General features: G+C 34.9%; 1 protein-coding gene across 1 annotated transcript in view; it reads left to right on the plus strand.

The window, feature by feature from the left end:
* LOC127843821 (eukaryotic translation initiation factor 3 subunit E-A-like) overlaps positions 1–19340 on the plus strand; it is a 32044-nt gene extending 12704 nt beyond the window's left edge. The window contains exons 7-12 of the mRNA XM_052373666.1: positions 1115–1360; positions 4477–4578; positions 5166–5275; positions 6689–6791; positions 12553–12684; positions 19061–19340. Coding sequence (XP_052229626.1) covers positions 1115–1360; positions 4477–4578; positions 5166–5275; positions 6689–6791; positions 12553–12684; positions 19061–19087 — 720 coding nt within the window. The 3' untranslated portion in view covers positions 19088–19340. The remainder of the gene's footprint in view (positions 1–1114; positions 1361–4476; positions 4579–5165; positions 5276–6688; positions 6792–12552; positions 12685–19060) is intronic.
* The last annotated feature ends 2108 nt before the right edge of the window (positions 19341–21448 follow it).

Here is a 21448-nt window from a genome sequence, read left to right on the forward strand (position 1 = left end):
AACAGTTGTTATTACAAATGCACCATCTGTATAAAGTGTTACGAAAAAGGAGATATGATCTGACTTAATTCAGATTCATAATCATGTATTTGCAGCATGACATACAATCATAGTTGAACTAAGTTGAAAATAACTCAGTATTTAACTTAAAAAATGTATTATTATTATTCAAAATAGAACATAGTAAAACCAATGTCATAAATGGTAACAACTTTTAAAGTACAGTTACAAATCACTCCATCAATTAAAATATTATTTAATGATATCTGGATCGTATTCTTGACCATGAAAATTTACCTTTTCGTTTGTTTTAAAGGATATTAATATACTTATTGATTTTACCTGTTTTTAAATATATTTTAATCAAATACTTTATAGTTATACATTAAGATATTAGACTTCTCCCCCAAAATTGGAGCATTTTTTGCTGATTTTCAGTAAAATATGCACACATATGCATTTCATTACATGGTAATAGGTAAGTAAAGCATTTAAGATGCACACTTCATTAAATGTTGATTCAGAAGGTGGATAGCAATTTTCCCCACATAAAATGGAAGTCGTAATGTATACCGTGAGTAAGACCATTTTGGTGGCCATCTTGGACGCCGTCTTGGATTTTGAAGCCCTCCAGCACTTTTCGAAAAAATGAAATCTCGTACCATAATCTACAGACCCAGACGAACATTTGTGTATATAAAACTCTTTGTTTATGATCAGTGGCCAGTTACTCTCCCAAATAAGCGACTTATGTGTGCCTTTTTGCAGCACTATAAGTTATTTGGCCTGTTTCATCGCTGACAAAGCAAGTTAAATGGTTAATAAAACTTTGAAATTATGATGGACTGAATAACAAAAATTTAAATACATAAAACTATTTCCAATAACTATTGAATCAGACTAACAATGACAATTGAAAGAAAAAACATAAAATGGAACAATAGAAAAAATGAAGTACATTGTAGTCTAATCGGATTTGTATATCACTCATGATAAATGGTTATTGTGCTTGTATTATATGACATAAATGCCTGAGGAAACCTTCAAATAGATTGTTAAATGCATGGTGTTAAGTTAACAAAAGGGTCTTCTATAAATCTTAATGATCTTTCAGACCTTTGGCAGTGCCCTGCTGTCCCTCCAACAGCGTACTTGGCTCATTCATTGGAGTCTCTTCGTGTTCTTCAACCACCCGAAAGGTCGCGACCTGATCATCGACATGTTCTTGTACTCCCAGCTGTATCTGAATGCGATCCAGACCATGTGTCCACATATACTACGATATCTCACGACTGCTGTCATCACTAATAAGTCACGTAGACGCGCTGTTCTGAAAGACCTTGTCAAAGTTATTCAACAGGTATGTGACGTGTATGCATGAATGTCTCTTAAAGATGTGTCATTTCACCATTTAAATATCAGAAAGTCATTATTTATATATAAAATGATTATATGAATTAAAAAAATGTATTTTAAAAAGTATATGTTCAGAATAATAAGGAAAAATATAACAAAAATGGGTACGTGTATGCTGCTTGATCTTTAAAAGCTGGGTAATTCATTGTTATCAAAGTTGAAGACATATAGGTTACTTCCCATACTGCATCATTCAGTTGTATCTTGATTCTTCAGTTACCATATAAAACATAACATGGTACATTCTCACTCCTGGGAGAAATGGACCAGGGTACTTCCATGGGGAATTTTTTATGCAGAATAATTTTAGCCGATGAATTCTATAATACTTATTTATATACCTTAAAAATGAATTTTTTAGTTTAAATAAAATATTTTTTTAGTTAATTTTTTTTTTTAATTTAACAGATGTTTTTGTTTAATTAAACAATTCAGGATTTCAAGTAAGCACTTGCAATGTTTTAAGCAATATAAATATTTGTTTTTCAGACATGATCTTTAAAAAAACAACATGTTAGCTATCTTTTCTTGTTTTATTTTAAGAGGGGATTTTCTTTTAATTAGTGTAACACAGATTACCCTTTCTAAAATGTCACGGTCAACCTTAGAGGTCAAATGTTAAATTAAGACATATAACAGCTTATCTGGACTGCAACTTTGTCATGTATTTAAACAAAATCATACCACAAATGACCACCATGTGGTGAAGCTGTGTAAAGTGTATCTGCCTTTAAAAAGTTTTCTTGACATGTACCTATATGTGTTAATGTCAATTTTAGGCCAGCGTGTACATGGATTGCATAATAGAACACACAAAAAAAAAACAATGAAATTGTTGTGCTTTTATGGCTATACCCTTTATTGAAGGAATACTTGTTTGGGGGCAATTTGTTATCAAATACATGTAGTTGTTTGTCTTATTCTAGATAATCTCTAACAAAGTATATGCCCCACAGGCATCATGATATGAAATAAGATGGCTATAATTGAGTCAATAAAAATGTTTTAAATTACTGATAGCTGAGAGAAATAGTTAGGAAATGTCAATGGATGCCATCGTAAATGTTTTTCCAATGGCCATGAACCATTTTTTGTAATTAATTTTCTAGTTATAAAAGCCATAGACATCTTGGAAAATAACCTATTTTTGTTGCTGGTACAGAACTTGTCAATGGTCTCTTTTTATGACCAACGTGAGCATTATGCTTAACTGTGAAAGTCTAGTCTATGCCTTTCAAAGCATTATGTTATGAAAGAAAAACAAGAAGAAGAAAAATATATTATATATGCCCTAAAGCCTGTTGTTTCCAGTATAAAAAATGTCTGACCTTTAGATGATATTGGTAAATACTAGTACAGTGGAAACCTTCTCAACCGGATCCTCTCTATACCGGAATCCTCTCTAAACCGGACATATTGTCCGGTCCCATTTTTCCCCTATAAAACCATGCGTAAAATATCTCCTCAAGACCGGAATCCCCTCAATTCCGAATACCGGTCATTCTTTGGATCAAAATTGGGTCATTCCATACGTAATTGTACCCCTCTAAACCGCTCAGGGCCGGTTTATCGCACCTCAGACCTAGTGTAGAAAAGTTGTGAATAGCGGATTAAAGACACGTGAAATTGATAAAGGTGGTCGAAAATTTGTAAACTGTAAAATCGCAAACCAATTTAAAGATACTTGTCCTGTGATGTACATATCGATCAATAGAGGTGATAATAATGATTATAATTACTGATTACAAACATAGAGTTCTTTAGTGTGTTTTGTTGTTGATGTAGGAAGCCGTGTTAAATTTTAATAATCTTAATGCTATTATATTTTGTGAAGTTTATTACAAATGCTAATTTAGTGTCATATAAAATGGTGATTTGAAGAGTTCTTGAAGCAATTGCATTCAGATATTCATTTAGATTTTCAAATTGGTAATTAAGATAACTATAAAGACTAAAAAATATCCGAACCTCCTTCTAAGCGAAGGCGCGTGGAATTTGTCTCTAGAAGCCAAATTCAAATTGATAAAAGAGATGTTCCCTAAACCAACACTCAAGATACTGTCAGAGAAATATCGGGTAGGAATGTCAACGATCGGGGATATCGTGCGAAAAAAGTCTGCGTACATATCTCATTGGGAAAACTCTTCACCAAACAAAAGTCGGTTTAACAATGAAATTAAATTTAGAAACATCAACAAACTTGTATGGGACTGGTTCTGTATTGTAAGGGCTAAGTCATTGCCGACCTCTGGTCCGATCATACAGGAAAAGACATGGAGCTTTGCTAAGGAACTAGGAATTAGTGACTATAAAGTGTCTAATGGGTGGCTGTGTCGTTGGAAGATGTTTTTCAGTGTAAAAAGGAACTAAATTCACCTAAAAATGCATACATGTGTGAAATTGTTTGTTTTTCAGGGTGCACTGTTTGTTTTATGTTGTAAATGATATTGCTTTCGAATCAATAGATTAAGTGACATGTGTTGTTCTTATGTGATGCAGTATCAATACATGTAAATGTTATATGTAAATAAACTATTAAATTTTGCTGAACATGTTTCTTTCCACATCAGCTATGTAATTGAGCTTCTGAAAGTAAAATAGCCAATGTCCCCTCTAAACCGGAATCCTCTCTAAACCGGAATTTCCTCTTGGTCCCGGTTATGTTCGGTTTAGAGGGGTTCCACTGTAGTAGCTTTTTAATGCCAGAACAGCATCTTAAATAGTGATACCTCACATTGCCATATAGTAGTTGCATGTAGCAATCAGATGTACTAAAAATATTCATAATTGTTTATTTAATAGTATTTTCAAAATTCCTGTTTAGGTTTAAGATAAAATTAAAAATATGCATTATGGTGATTTTTATACATTAACACTTGCATTGCCTGGTTCCGACAATCTAGAACAGGTTAGGAAATAAGAAAGGTCATACAGGTACTTGTCAGTTAAAGGTGGGTAAACTTGTATGTCTTTTGTACAAGAAGTATAAAAGGAAGGAGGGTGGGCTGTCATTACATGATAGTCAAGTCTTTGGTCAGTCTGGATTGTTCTGTATTGCAGGAGTCTTACACATACAAGGACCCTATCACAGAGTTTGTGGAGTGCCTCTATGTGCACTTTGATTTTGATGGAGCCCAGAAAAAACTCAGAGAATGTGAATCGGTTTGTACACTTTGTTTCCTGGTATTGTGATTTGGTCCGAACACTTAAGCTTTGTTTATCTGGTATTTTTTTGTAAATTGTCATTTGTAAGTATTATAATAATTTGTGAGTACATGTACCTGTTCACAAATGGGTCTTGGTGCTTTGCTAAGAATACAGCATACTGTTTTTGTAAATCAGTTTCTTGTGGACAAAATATTGCTTTATTGAATCTGATGAACAATGTAATAGACTGTTGAAGGAAATTTATAGACGTAAAGGAAATTAATTTACAAAAACAATATTTTATGTATGTATGTCACCTTAAGATAAATATCTAGCAACATATGATTAACTGAAATAGACAAATAGACAATTTCAAACCTTTTCAATAAATCTAAATAAAAGTGATTTTCCAAATATGAACATTATATTAATTTTAAGATTTTAATTACTTGTAATATAAAATTAATATACAAATACTAATTGATGCTTTATCCTGGATTTGAAAAACTATTTGTGGAACAAAAACTGGAAGTGAACAAATAATATCATAAACAATTATTTGGAGTACTGGTGATTGTTAAGTGTTTGTATGTTGTGCTAAGGTTCTCGTGAATGACTTCTTCCTGGTTGCCTGCTTGGATGACTTCATTGAGAATGCCCGCCTCCTGATCTTCGAGACATTCTGCAGAATTCATGAATGCATCAGCATAACGTATGTAATGAGCAGTGACCTGTTCCTTGTTTAAAATAATGTCAACGATGGACTTAGAAAATGATTTCATTTTAGCTTTGTTTTGTTGAAAAGAAGTTAAATACATGTGTGTAAAGTGCCGTCCCAGATTAGCCTGTGCTGTTTAAAGAAAGTCTCTAAGTAGCAAAAATCCAGTTTAGGCGGAAAGTGTCGCCCCTGATTAACCTGTGCTGCTGCACAGGCTAAGTCGCCCCTGATTAACCTGTGCTGCTGCACAGGCTAAGTCGCCCCTGATTAACCTGTGCTGCTGCACAGGCTAAGTCGCCCCTGATTTACCTGTGCTGCTGCACAGGCTAAGTCGCCCCTGATTAACCTGTGCCGCTGCACAGGCTAAGTCGCCCCTGATTAACCTGTGCTGCTGCACAGGCTAAGTCGCCCCTGATTAACCTGTGCTGCTGCACAGGCTAAGTCGCCCCTGATTAACCTGTGCCGCTGCACAGGCTAAGTCACCCCTGATTAACCTGTGCTGCTGCACAGGCTAAGTTGCCCCTGATTAACCTGTGCCGCTGCACAGGCTAAGTTGCCCCTGATTAACCTGTGCCGCTGCACAGGCTAAGTCGCCCCTGATTAACCTGTGCCGCTGCACAGGCTAAGTCGACCCTGATTAACCTGTGCCGCTGCACAGGCTAAGTCGCCCCTGATTAATCTGTGCAGCTGCACAGGCTAAGTCGCCCCTGATTAACCTGTGCCACTGCACAGGCTAAGTCGCCCCTGATTAACCTGTGCTGCTGCACAGGCTAAGTTGCCCCTGATTAATCTGTGCTGCTGCACAGGCTAAGTTGCCCCTGATTAACCTGTGCCGCTGCACAGGCTAAGTCGCCCCTGATTAATCTGTGCTGCTGCACAGGCTAAGTTGCCCCTGATTAACATGTGCTGCTGCACAGGCTAAGTTGCCCCTAATTAACCTGTGCTGCTGCACAGGCTAATCTGGGATGACACTTGAAGCACATGCATTAAACCCCCTTTTCGCATAGCACAGCCCATTTCTATTATTTTTCAATATAAAGTACCAAAAATTAGTTGAATAAAATATCTGTGTGGTCTTCTATGAGAGATTTCTGCTTTTTGTGAAATGTATTAGCTTGATCTCTATTGCTTAAGTTTCATGTACCGGTATAACTATTTGTTCTCATGCTACAAAAAGGACCACAGATATCTAATAAAAAATAACTGAGCTTCATTTGTTTTGAAAGGACTTTACTTCCTGAGACTGTTTGACAATTTCATTTAAAAGAAAAGTTTTCCTGTGATAGTATCATACATTTGTTACAGCGGGATTATAAGAAACTTAAATGTTCCAGGTTTTTGAAAATCTTATATCATCTAATGATAAATTTCTTTAATGCAGTGATTTTTTGTGTGTTTATGTTTTAGTATGTTAGCTGAGAAGTTGAACATGACTTCTGAAGATGCTGAAAGATGGATTGTGAACCTGATCAGAAATGCAAGACTGGATGCAAAAATAGACTCAAAATTGGTAAATCTTGTAATATGGTATAATTATTCCCAGAGCAGGAATCAGAAGTTAGCAGTTTGACCTAGAGAGAAAGTCTGCTTTCTTAAATTATTACTGAAAACAAAGAAGAGGTTTGCCTATTTGCATCAGACAATCTAAGCGAGCCTTGATGATTAGCAGATTTCAAATATTCCACAGAAACATTTTTTGGGTTACCGTCTATTTCACGTGAATCAAATTATCCTTGTTGTATTTTTGTCTTGTCTCTTGTTAAACTTTGGCAAGGGACCCTGTGCCACTATTGCATTTTTAGCTCATCTATTTTTAGCTCATCTTTAGCTTTGTGAAAAAAATTATGAGCTATTGTCATCACCTTGGCGTCGGCGTCGGCGTTGGCATCCGGTTAAGTTTTTGCGTTTAGGTCCACTTTTCTCAGAAAGTATCAATGCTATTGCATTCAAACTTGGTACACTTACTTACTATCATGAGGGGACTGGGCAGGCAAAGTTAGATAACTCTGGCGTGCATTTTGACAGAATTATGTGCCCTTTTTATACTTAGAAAATTGAAAATTTTGGTTAAGTTTTGCGTTTAGGTCCACTTTTCTCAGTGAGTATCAATGCTATTGCATTCAAACTTGTTACACTTACTTACTATCATGAGGGGACTGGGCAGGCAAAGTTAGATAACTCTGGCATGCATTTTGACAGAATTATGTGCCCTTTTTATACTTAGAAAATTGAAAATTTTGGTTAAGTTTTGTGTTTAGGTCCATTTTATTCCTTAAGCATCAAAGCTATTGCTTTCATACTTGCAACACTTACTAACTATCATAAGGGGACTGTGCAGGCAAAGTTATGTAACTCTGACTGGCATTTTGACAGAATTATGTGCCCTTTTTATACTTAGAAAATTGAAAATTTTATTAAGTTTTGTGTTTAGGTCCACTTTTTTCCTCAAGTATTAAAGCTATTGCTTTCATACTTGCAACACTTACTAACTATTGTAAGGGGACTGTGCAGGCAAAGTTATGTACCGTATATCTACGAATATAATACGCACTTTTTTACCTGCCGATTTTTTCTTCAAGTAGGGGGTGCGTATAATATGCCAGTTAAGAGCAGAACAAAATTTTTCCTGTGCAAATTTTCAACTTAATCGCTGTTATTGGCTTCGTGGCAGCCATTTTGAACTACACCTTTACATCAAAGGGGTGCAACAGGGCTCGCGCTGTCGTTCGCCATTTGAGTCATTTGCGAAAATATTGAGAATTTGACTCAATAAAAATCTTATTTGTGAAAATGCGAAAATCTAGTAAAAATTCATTGAAAACATCCGCCATTTATATCCGACTGGTTTTCTATATACCGTAGGTTTCCACGTATAGCGCGCAGTGTTTTACCTCCAAAATTCAAATTAAAAAGCTGGTGCGCGCTATACATTGATACAACGCTATCCTGACTGCTAAATTGGTAAAAAATATGTTGTATACCGGTAATCGTTAATAATCAAAATGGCCGCCATGTTTTTTTCAAGAAAACTACCACCCTATAATCATACAGACTGAGCGGCCATTGTCGAAACAACAAGAAGTCGCTACTGGTAGATATGAATGCGGTAGAAGAAGTTTTGGTCAAAAATAAATTTGTTTGAATAAACTTGCGGACATTTCTTTGTTTGTGTTTTTACACTTCTTTATTGATAAATTCCGATGGGGATTGTTGTCGACATTCTGGAGAGCAGGCAAGGGTAGGTGGGAACGAGGTCTTTTTTGCGGGTAACGTTAGGTGTGAAAGGGGGTCATTTTGCACTTCGTAATTGGCAGATGTTATTGAGTAATATGTGCCACGACTTGTTAAGACGCTTATTGATATTTGAGAAACTAATTGACACTTGAGATCGTGAAGATATGCATGAGAACGTGAAGATATGCAATTGCATTTTGTGTGTATAAATATTGAACATTGAACAGTGGTGTACCTCAACAATTGTATCCTTGTCTCCCATGCCACATTCAAATTAACCGGTAATGCCCATGCTTTCCCCGATGAAAAATCACACGATGAACACTAATTCTTATTTTCTCACGTTTTCACGAAATGCACGTGGACTGTTAATCTTTTGCTAGAAAATTACAAAATTGTAAAAAAAGTATAGTGCTATGCAACCCATGCTCCTAATCATAATGACGCTTCCTATTTTGAATGCTTAATTAAGCTTTCCAATGTCCCGGATTATTGGATTGTGCAATAGAAAAATGGCGGCCATTTTCGGTCCGATTTGTTGGTTTTATTGTCTTTAAATATTTTTTCTCCATTTTTGCATTAAAAAAACAGCCTGCGCGCTATACACGGGAGCGCGCTATACATGGAAACCTACGGTATGTCTCTTTGTTTTAATGAAAGTGTTCGCAATTCGAACAGTAAACGAAACCCGGTCTGTACCCGATTATGAGACATCGCTTGACCTTATTGTTATTGAAGTGCGCATGGTAGCTGGCCAATCAACATTGAGCTCGCTTACACATGAAATGACGTTGTCGAATGAAACGTGAGAACGGGAGGAGCTATCGGATAATATTGGGTCATCCATGCGCAGACACTGTATACTTTGAATACGCAGTTAATATCGTCGTCTGCCTACAAAATAGCGACTGGACGCTAAGTCGTATAAAGAGATTCGCAAATGAAAAAAAACAAACTGACAATACCCGTAAATAAATATTTCTTAGCTGACCACTATTTATCTTTCTACTGCATATTTACCATATCTGAAGTAAAATGTAGTAATTAAATAATTAGTTTTATGATGCTAATAGAGTCTATTTCACCTGTCTGCCGATTGCCGAATTAAATTGAAAGGTGATAATTAATTAATTTGTTTTTTACTCCCAAACTAGCCTTAATGACAGCAGCATATTTTAATTAACTAGATCATGAAAAACACGAGCAGTTTAATTGTATTTTAAGTTATATTAAAGTATCGAGTTTGTAACTTGAAAAAAGAAAAAGTAATTCATCTAGACAACTATAAAAACGGAAGTAACCATTGTGTCTTCTTATTACTTTATAATTATTAAAATTATTATGGTCCCAAAGATTGTCAAATTGATTTAAATGTGAAAACAAAAAACAGCGTCTCTGCTTCTTTCTTTTGTGATTATGACTGCTTGACCCGGATGTCAGCAAGGGGCCCGTGTGTTATCGGTAACAATCAATGGTAATATAAACAATAGACAGATATATTTATTATGCAACTGTCATACATGTAACAACAGCACTAACACATCCCGATCAATATACCGGGGTAACAGATAGTTGACAACACCAAATTGATTTGCTATTTTCACAGCACAAAAAAATATATTGACACATTTTTTCGGAAATGGCCGATTTCGGACACTGATTTTTTAAGTGCGTATTTTACTCGGATTTTCAATTTTTACCGATAAATTTTGACCAAACTCGGGGGTGCGTATTATGCACGAGGGCGTTTTATATTCGTGGATTTACTGTAACTCTGACTGGTATTTTGACGGAATTATGGGCACTTTATACTTGAAAATTTGGTTAAGTTTTGTGTTTTGGTCCACTTTACCCCTAAAGTATCATAGATATTGCTTTCATACTGTAAACACATGCAAACTATCATAAGTTGACATTAAAGGACAAGTTGCATAACTCTGGTTGTCATTTTTACGGAATTATGGCCCTTTTTTGACTTAGTAACTTTGAATATATGGTTAAATTTTGTGTTTGGATCTACTTTACTTCTAAAGTATCAAGGCTATTGCTTTTAAATTTCAAATACTTTCATGCTATCATGAGGGTACTGTACCTGGCAAGTTGAATTTTACCTTTACCTTTGAATGACCTTGACTCTCAAGGTCAAATTATTAAATTTTGCTAAACTTGCCATAACTTCTTTATTTAAGAATCCCTCCCCCCCTTCCATCCCCCCCTCCCCCCGCCCCCGACAATTTTTGTTAATTTTTTTTTTGCATTTTTTTCCCGCATTTTTGGAAGATAATGTAATAAATGTCCACACCCCCACACTATACACTCCTCTTCACTCCACCCCTCCCTCCTTTGTGATTGAAATTGAGAGTCCCTTCACCTTTAAAAAGAAAATAGATGAGCAGTCTGCACCCGCAAGGCGGTGCTCTTGTTTTATTTTTGAAATACCTTCCAACCATCCCACCCAAGAATCCCCCCCCCATTTTTTTTTTTTCATTTTTGGAAGATAATGTAATAAATGACCACACTCCCACACTATACACCCCTCTCCACTCCACCCCTCCCTCCTTTGTGATTGAAATTTAGGTAGGTCCCTACACCTTTAAAAAGAAAAATAGATGAGCGGTCTGCACCTGCAAGGCGGTGCTCTTGTTTTAGAACAAGTTATACACGTGATATGGTATCTTGTCACAAACCTGTTTTCCATTTTGTATACAAATTAAAATGCCTGTTTGACATTTTTTCTGTCAAAAAAGCAATGACCAAAGACACGATCTGGTTTGATTAAATTGTTTCTATTTTGTTCATGTAAAGATATTAGTTGTTTAGAAAATGAGTGTTACTAAAGTGGTTACATTAACCCAATTAATTTACGAGTGTCATTTCTGTAATTTATATCCATAGCTGGGTCGGACCGTGTTTAATTACCCAGGAAATTAACTGTTTCTATGTTAATATCAAAGGGTGTAAAACACATCATTGGCTATTTCAAGAGAGAAAATCGAATATTTGCTAATTACCAAGTTAATGATTACTTTTATTTAAAGAAGTTTGCATGATGTATCAATTTTCTGTGGTTGGAACTTAAAGCTGTGTTTTAGAAGGATAGATGATTGTGACAAGCAGTTTTATAAAAAAACAGGATTATTTGTTACGTCCATTTGCAATATCTGATGATAATAATTGTGTGTGTTAAGTTGTTGTCTTTCTGTCAGTCAGTATTTATTGCTGGCAGGGTAATTTAAATATGTTATAGCAGAATTAAGTGCCAGGTATGCCACTCGTGCAATGTTTTAAGAAATACATAAATATACATTATTTGAAAGCCTTGCACTTATTAAACACATGTTTGGCCGAATTGTGGTATTTTCAAAAACCAAATGTTCTTCGTGCTGGCAACATTTTAAGTAGGCACTTACAGGGGCCTTTTCACAGATTTTGGCATGTTTTGAAGTTTGTCATTAAATGCTTTATATTGATAAATGTAAACATTAAATTTAAAAAGCTCCAGTTAAAAAATAAAATATAACATTTAAAAAAGGAAAAAAAAAGTAGCCCGCAGCAGGGCTCGAACCAGTGACCCCCGGAGACCTGAAGTAAAAAAGCATTAGCCAACTGAGCTATCCTACCAAGCATACATAAGATGCGTATTTTATACCTTATATAAGCAATCTTCGTAGTTTCACAAATTTAAACGACAACAACCGAACTCTCCAAATTATTCAATCGTTTTGCGTTGCAACGCTTTATAATTTTTAGGTTTGAAATCGTCAAAAGATGCATATAATGGCTATATTAGACCATGGCAAATGTTCAGTAATACTAATTCCTCACAAATATCATAACTAAACCGAAAATTTGCGAATCTGAAACAACTTTTTTCAATTTTGTTAATTTACCAAACCGTGAAAAGATCCCTTTAATGAAAGCACATTGCCAAATGACTTTTCACTTTTTTTCTTGCAAATTTTTTTAGCCAAATTTTCTTGCAAACAACTATTTGTTGCTTTACACTGTGATATTATTTGAGACATGTGTGTTCACAGGGTCACGTGGTCATGGGAACACAGGCTGTGTCACCATACCAACAGGTGATAGAGAAGACCAAAAACCTGGCCTTCCGGTCTCAGGTGCTTGCCATGAACATAGAGAAGAAACTCAACGCAAAATCTAACGAGGTAACAGTTGCTATAGAAACTTCTATCAAGTGTATGAGTACATTATTAGAATCATTGTAATGTTGTTTTGCCATATAGTAGAGCTACACCAATGCCTTGTTTTAAATGTCATCCCTTTCATTATTATTATAGAGAAACTTAACTGAGCCTTGATGTTATTATATTGAGCTCATTTGCCGAATTAATACAACATTAGTAAAATACAAAAAGAATGTTCAACCTGAAGTTGGAACACAACACCCATTAACGTGGTACATTTTCACTAGATTAGGTTGCTTAAACCTAAAAATCCGCTTGTAGATTTGTAGTTATTTTCATTTTGATGAAAATAATTAATTTTTTTTTTTTGCTTTCACATTGAATGTCTGTATTATTTGCTAAGGTTTCTAATATTAGCATTGTTACTGAATATTAAGGAGATCAGGGTTCGCACAGGGCTTGAAAAGTGCTTGAAAACGAGTCTAAGTCTTGAAAAGCCCTTGAACAAAGGTTGGCCTTGAAAAAGTGCTTGAAAAGTGCTTATTTCATGTAAAAAAGCCTTGAATTTTTTTATTTCTGTTCAAAATTACTTTATCATTGCTTTAATTATAAACTTAAATCTTTCTTAAGGGAAATATTACGAAAATTTATCATAAATTCCTTTGCGCTAAAAGTTGAGTACGAAATATAAGTTTCGTTCACTATTGGGTACGAAATGTAAAGTGTACACGTCACAGATTATGTGTACTACGTCAGAGGTTCTCCATTGTGATCAATTTTCGCGAGTAAAAATGCAGCGATGGGAAAGTGTCGTTTCAAACCAGGGTGGTTAACTAAATATTCCTGGCGCTACTTTCTAGTCACAAACACCGATGATATGCAGAAAAAAGCTTAAATAATTACAACTTATAGGATACCTCAATATTCTTTAAACATGAATATTCATTGAGCTATTTTCTGGTCATAAACAAGTTGTCAAAATGATGTTAATCGTTATGTTTTGCACGAAACTTATGAATATTCCTGGGTACAGAAAACAAATGACATTCGAAAAGCACTATGTTGGGTCTATATGAAGACCATTGGTGTTGGGGGATGGGGGAAAGCGCTTTGAAAAGCCACGATAAAGGGGAAACCCACACAGAAAACATGAAATTGAGAAGCAAACAGCGTTCCTGCAATGTGTTTTTTGGTGAAACAGGAAGGTACTATTGTTAAAACTGTTGAATCTTAAACAGACATAAACAACAACAGAACTGTGAAAGACAAAATGTTATTAGCTCACCTGAGCGATAGCTCGGGGTTAGCTATTGTGATCACTCACCGTCCGGCCGTCTGTCTGTTGTCTGTCTGTCTGTCTGTCTGTAAACAATTTGTAAACATCTTCTTATACTAAACCATTGAGCCAATTTCAACTAAATTTCATGTGGAGCATCCCTAGGTCATGGGACAAAAGAATTGTTAAAAAAAAATTGATCACATAACCAAGATGGCCGCCATGACCATATATGGTAAAAACCTTAAAAAATCTTCTTGTCAGAAACAGCTCATCAGATTTTCAAAAAATTTCACAGGGATGACCTTTGAAGGCTCCCCTGAAAAAGTTGTTCAAAGAAATTTGATTCGTCAAAAAACATGGCCGCAGGAGCTCGTTGAACTTTGCATGTTTATTCGTTTTTGCCTATTTTGTGAAAACTTTCAAAAATCTTCCACATTTTTTGTCCGATCCTTTCCAAATTTGCACAGTGTCTTTATATCAATGAGGACACGAACCCTACAAAAATGAGCATTATGAGTCCATGAAGTACAGAATTACCTCCCCTTGAATTGAGAAAATGGTGTTTATGCAATAAAGTCCAAATTTTTCATTCAATTCTTTCCAAACTTGCACAGTGTCTTCATATCAATAAAAACTCGAGCGCTGTCGAAAATGAGCAACATCGGACCATTAAGTCCAGAATTATCTCCTTGAGATGGCAGATTTAGAAATAATTATAGTTTACTCTTTTTTCCAATTAATAGTGCTATTAGAGTAAAGGATTTGCTGGCAACAGGCCAGGTTTCTCTGACACGATTTTCTTCTGATGGCTTTGCTGCAGACCACATAAACCCTTAACCCAGAACAGTTAATTCTTTCTGCAAATGTTTGTGACTGTGGAAATCATTGAAATAAAAGGAGAAATTGCTGAAATTAGCATTTTCTCCTTTCATCACAATGCTTCCTACCCTATTAAATCAGTTTCTTCTTATTCCATTATAATTTAATTTGTCGTCTGCAACCTCTTTCAATTTGGAAAAGGGTTAACTACCAGAAATCAATTAATGCTGTAGTTTTGTTGATGAGAAATAATTTTTCCTTTAAAATGGGAGGTGATTATTGCTTAGGAAATTGCTCTGGTAGGGTTGAATCATTGTGGGAAATTGAGAAATTGTTCAGTCCAAAATATGTTGATTGGTAAAGAGTTAAATGGATACCATTTTTAAAATGGGAGGTGATTATTGCTTAGGAAATTGCTCTGGTAGGGTTGGATCATTGTGAGAAATTGAGAAATTGTTCAGTCCAAAATATGTTGATTGGTAAAGGGTTAAATGGATACCATTTTTTTCCAAGTTACCCTTTTCCTTATGCGAACATGGGTTGCCTGTTTAGTGGATGATATCTTGTCAATTTTGAGAAAAAAGAGGAATCTCTTCAAAACAAGCAAAAATTCCTTTTATCTCAATGTTTAAGTCCACTTTTTAGCGTACCTGAGCAGATCATATTTTCCTCCTAAACCATTGAGCCAATTTCAACCAAATTTCATGTGGAGCATCCTTACGTCACGGGAAAAAAATATTGTTAAAAAAAAATTTGGTCACATAACCCAGCTGGCCGCCATGCCCATATATGGTCAAAACCTTAAAAAATCTTCTCGTCAGAAACGGCTCGTCGGATTTTCAATTTTTTTTACAGGGATGATCCTTAAAGGCTCCCCTAAAAAAGTTGTTCAAGAAAATTTTTTCGTCGAAAAACATGGCCGCAGGAGCTCTTTGAACTTTGCATGTTTATACGTTTTTGCATATTTTGTGAAAACTTTGAAAATCTTCTTGTCCATAACCATAAGGCCTAGGGCTACCAAATTTGGTATGTGGTGAAATCTTATAGTCCTCAACCAAATAGGTAGAAAACATTGTGTTTAAAGGAGATTTTGCTTGCTATGAGCAATTTCTTCTTTTGTCTTCTTAAGTCATCTGAGGTAGAAGGGTAACTCCCCTAACAGTACTTCAAGAAATCCTTCATTGCATAACACCTGTGAAGATGTAAGGTCAACTTCTGTTGAACCCATAAACCCTTTACCAAATGACAACTTTTGGACTGTCCCAAATTCAAAGAGGTCGCAGATGACAAAGAACATTGTAATGGAATGTGAAGAAATAGCTTTGGTAGGGTTGAAATCATTGTGATAAAAGGAGAAATTGCTCAAAATAAGCAATTTCTCCTTTAATCACAAATGATTTCTAGAGTCGTCTGCAATAAACCAGTAAATTATTGTTATTGTTTGTAATGGGTTAATCCATTTCCACATTTTTGGTTGGAATAACCCATTACCAAACGGTAACAGGATTTTATGGGTTTGGTGCAGAAGACTGTATAAATCATTGTGATTAAAGGAGAAATTGCTCATATTGAGCAATTTCTCCTTTTATCACAATTATTTATACTCTTCCAAAGCTATTTCTTCATATTCCATTATAATTTTAAGTGTTGTCTGCATCATCTTTCAATTTGGGACAGTTCAAAATGTGTCATTTGGTAAAGGGTTAATGCTTTACCAAATGACACATTTTGGACTTTCCAAATTAAAAGACTTAAATTGTAATGGAAAATGAAGGAATTGATTTTGGTATTTTATAAATCATTGTGATAAATGAAGAAATTGCTCAAAATGAGCAGATCTGGCATCATCATTTAGACATTTTATATTAGATATATACTTCACTTTAATGTTTACATGTTGGAGTATATAGGGTCTACCATTCCCTTGGTCCTCTTGTTTCAAATTATGCCCCTGGGGTCAACTTTGACCCTGCCCCAGGGGTCACAAAATTTAATAAATGCTGAAAAACTGCCTATTTAAAATCTTCTTGTCTAAAACCATTGGGCCTAGGGCTACTAAATTTAGTATGCAGTTACATCTCATAGTCCTCTACCAAGTTTCTTCAATTTACGCCATTTGGGTCAAATTTGGCCCTGACCTGGGGGTCACAAATATGAAGATTATATGCTTATAATTTGATTATTTTGTGAAAACTTCTAAAATATCTTGTTTTTTAATACATTGATGTGTCCCATGCTTATTATATCTCAATTCAATTTTAATTTAATCTTGTCAAACATAATTATGGAAAAAGCAATGAATATAGTGCAAACATGTACAAATGTAATAATTAGAGAGTAAGTAAAAAAATCCCCCAAAAAGGGAAACGCGACAAAGTGACATGGTGAGCTTATGTGACCGTGTGATGTCCGGCGTCTGTATGTATGTGTGTGCGTGCGTGCGTCCGTCAACAATTTGTTTGTGTAGACAGTAGAGGTCACAGTTTTCATCCACTCTTTATGAAATTTGGTCAGAATGTTTATCTTGATGAAATCTGGGTTGGGATTGTATTTGGGGCATCTGGGGTCAAAAACTAGGTCACTAGGTCAAAAACTAGGTCAAATAGTAGAAAAACCTTGAGTAGACAGTAGAGGTCTAGGTTTTCATCCAATCTTTGTGAAATTAGGTCAGAATGTTTATCTTGATAAAATCTGGGTTGGGATTGTATTTGGGTCATCTGGGGTCAAAAACTAGGTCACTAGGTCAAATTATAGAAAAACCTTGTGTAGACAATAGAGGTCGCAGTTTTCATCCAATCTTTATGAAATTTGGTCAGAATGTTTATCTTGATGAAATCTGGGTTGGGATTGTATTTGGGTCATCTGAGGTAAAAAACTAGGTCACACGGTCAAATAATAGAAAAACCGTCAACAATTTGTTTGTGTAGACAGAAGAGGTCGCAGTTTTCATCCAATCTTTATAAAATTTGATCAGAATGTTTATCTTGATGAAATCTGGGTTGGGATTGTATTTGGGTCACCTGGGGTCAAACACTAGGTCACTAGGTCAAATAGAAAAACCTTGTGTAGACAATAAAGGTCACAGTTTTTATCTAATCTTTATGAAATTTGGTCAGAATGTTTATCTTGATGAAATGTATTTGGTTAGTCAGATGAGCGATTCAGGGCCATCATGGCCCTCTTGTAGTAACTGACTTCTGTTTAAATGAAATGAACTAGTCTGTTTGATGTGAGCATAGAAAGAGACAATGTGTTAGTTTGTAATAACTTTAAAAAGTAATGCATATGCGAGACTCATTGAGTTAAGGATGGATAACATGTATTTGTATGTAATAACTAGAAATAACATGTATGAGTTATTGTGAAATAAGTTTAATAATGTGTTTGAGCAAATAATGATATATTATTACTGTGTTAATCTGGCTTCAAAATGAATTTTTTAAAGGAAACTAATGTACGGTTCTCGGCCTTGAAAATGAACATTGGCCTTAAAAAGTCCTTGAAAAGTGCTTGAATTTGGGTTTGAGATTTTTGTTTGAACCATGGAGATTGATTTCACACATTGTATTTATTTTATTTCTTCAAAAGGACATCCAATAATTGGCTCACCAGCACATTGTGCTTTTTAAAATCTGTGTTGAAATCACAAGGCACACCGGTTTTGTATTGGTTTTAGGAACAGTGGTCCTTTACTAGAATGAAAGTGAAACTACTTGTAATGACCTGTTTCATTAGTTTTGCCACATGATGATGATTCCTAGAGTAACTTAATGTTATTATAATGATCATTGCCTAGAATGTGTATTGCAATCAGTGAAATTTTCGTTTAGATTAGGTTCATGTTTGATCTTGTTATCTTGAACTTGGAAAGCATATCTTGACTTTGCCACTTGATACATGCTGTGTTTGCAACGTTTCTGTAATGGAATTTAGGTCTTGAAATGTATAATACTATTATTAACATGTTATGGTAGACATAGTTGTAGGGAAATGGCTAGGATACAAAAGGTACAGTGTGCTGCTGAGGGGGGGAAGTTTGACTATTGTATTGACATGTAATCATTTATCAATCTAGGGAATTCCTTAGTCTAATGCTTGTAATTAAGGTTTGAGATCTTTGTCTATTCGTTTGCCATTTAACATTTCCATAATTAAACGGGTTTTTACAGATGGGGCAGGGGGGCTGAAAAGGAGCAGGTTACAGCACCTTGCTTTTGTTTTTTCTCCAGATCTTTCTCTTCATAAAAGAAACATTATCATACATCATTGGCATCCAACAATTATCGACTTCTGTTGCAGGTTCCACAGTGGGGTGCCCAGGAGTAGTTACCACGGCAACCAGCATTGCTAGGATCAGCCCTCTTGTCTAGCGTTACGCAGATTTAGCAGATTAAGTGCATTGAATGGAACACTGTGGCTGTAACCATAATAAGTGTTGTTACAAGCTTTTCTTGACTTTTAAAGTGTTTGACTTAATTATAAATTTGGAACTTAATTATTTATTTCTAGAAACAGGCTTTGTTCATCAGCGCCAAATAATCGGTATTGTAACAAATTTTAAATATAGAAGAAAACAAAACCTTTTTTTGTTTTGTATATCTCTTTGTGTTTCATACAGATGCATTTGATGCCACTCGATATTAATCATTATTTCAAATGGTACACAGAAGGATTTGTTCAAACTTAAAGTCTTGATTCACCAAAGCAAAATATCAGAACTTAAACAATTGTGAACCCAAATGTCAAGTATGATGCAGCATTCATTTCTGCCGATATTATTAATTTTAGTCTATCAACAACTCTTCCTCTTGCACAATTAATTTTCTGGCATAAACAGTTCTAGTTGCTCTTGATCTACTCATCAAAGTTGTGTTATAACATAATGTTTATTTTCGCCATGTTTTGAGAAAAGCTGAAGAAGCAACTGAAAAGCTGATATCAACCAGTTACTTGGTTCATCGTAATTGGAACACAAGTAAAAAAGAGTAATAACCATGAAAGGTTTACAACTGTTTCTGTGATTTGTCAGTAGTCTTATTAATCTGCCATATCATGTTCATTAGCTTCACACAAAATAGCTGTAAGGGGCAAATATTCCAAAATGACAACTTAATATGCAAAATCTCTGATAACTGACAGTATTGCGTTCTAAAATATTTAGCAAGAATACGCTGAAATGTCAGATTGTTGGAAAGACACCCCATGGGCAAGACCTTCAAGTCGGGTATAGATGATGCCAAACAATGTGTTGCTATATTAAAACACAAACTAAGCGGATTTGTACTGAAATGAATATCGGAAATGAATCGGATCGCGTGGCTTATACGAACGTTGACGAGTGACGTCACGCGCACCTGCTAAATGACCCGAGTTTCTACTGGAGGGCAAAAAGCGCATATACAGAAGCTCTATCTCAATATCTATCTCGTAGTACTGCCTTGACAAAATCAACGTTTTTGTTGATAATCATGCATAATATCAAATATAATTTTAATTATGATGTCTGAAAAGACATAAGCATGCAAGGAACTTTATTTTTGAATAATATTGTTATTATTTGTTTTTACTTCAAACGAACTCGGGAGTGGAAAACCATTTTAGAGCACATACGGTATATGGATACCACAAAATTTCTCTACTTGCACTTCTTTGCGACCATTTGAAGTTAAAACAAGTCTCAGAAATTGTAATTCTTTCAGAATAAAATAGATTTAATGAACGAAAACAATTGAGGATGAAGACAAACAACAAATAGATAGATTTTATCTTAGCAACATACCTGTATGCATGTAGTAACCTCTATATGTCTAAAAAAACTAACCTTGTTACACATTAAATAAATTTTATCGATTAATGTTATTGATTTATTTAATTGTTACACCAGTTTTGACACTCTGTGTTGCAGCATAGGTGTTAAATTGCACCTTTGTTCATCACAAATCGATTATCTCGTTATGATCGGAGACCGTCCAGACAAAGACAACAGGGTGTCATAAACCAAGGCACATTGGGTCCATGCCATAAACCACATGTTGCAGACGATTGTCTGTTCATTAAACACAATTCACGATACCTCCATGACATCTCTTGGCATTTTGAGAAATCAGTAAAGCCAAATTTTAAAGCAAAAAAGAAAAGTGGCTTCAATAAAATATTTCAACATTACAAAATGGCGAAATCTGTCAGAAATGGATTAACAGGAACTAGTGCATTATATTAGCCAGTAAATTGAATCATTATAATACAGTGTTCAATAAATATAATTTTAACATATTGTGCAGTATTACTGCTACGTAATTAAGGGATCCGGCAAATGTAAACTTCGCTAGTACGTGTAAAGATTTTACGTTACTTCAGTGTACAAAATACCATCATGAAAAGAAGCTATCACAATATGGTAAAAAATACTTGCGTTAAAGAAATGAAATTTATAATGTGTATATAATAGAATGCTAGACTTTAAATTATCACTAATTATCACTAGCACGGACTCTAGATGACAATATACGCTCCGTGTCACTAGTAAAGAGATTTCAATATACATGCGAAGACAATTCAATTTGCATAATATGCAGGTTTTTTTCCGCGTTTGTATGATAAAATTTATTAACATTGGCATTCAATGTTAACGAAACAAAAAATGTATTGATTGGAAAAGTATATAACCATAACATTTATTTTTTTTTA

The sequence above is a fragment of the Dreissena polymorpha genome, chromosome 9 (genome assembly GCF_020536995.1).
Source record: "Dreissena polymorpha isolate Duluth1 chromosome 9, UMN_Dpol_1.0, whole genome shotgun sequence".
In the NCBI taxonomy this organism is placed as follows: domain Eukaryota; kingdom Metazoa; phylum Mollusca; class Bivalvia; order Myida; family Dreissenidae; genus Dreissena; species Dreissena polymorpha.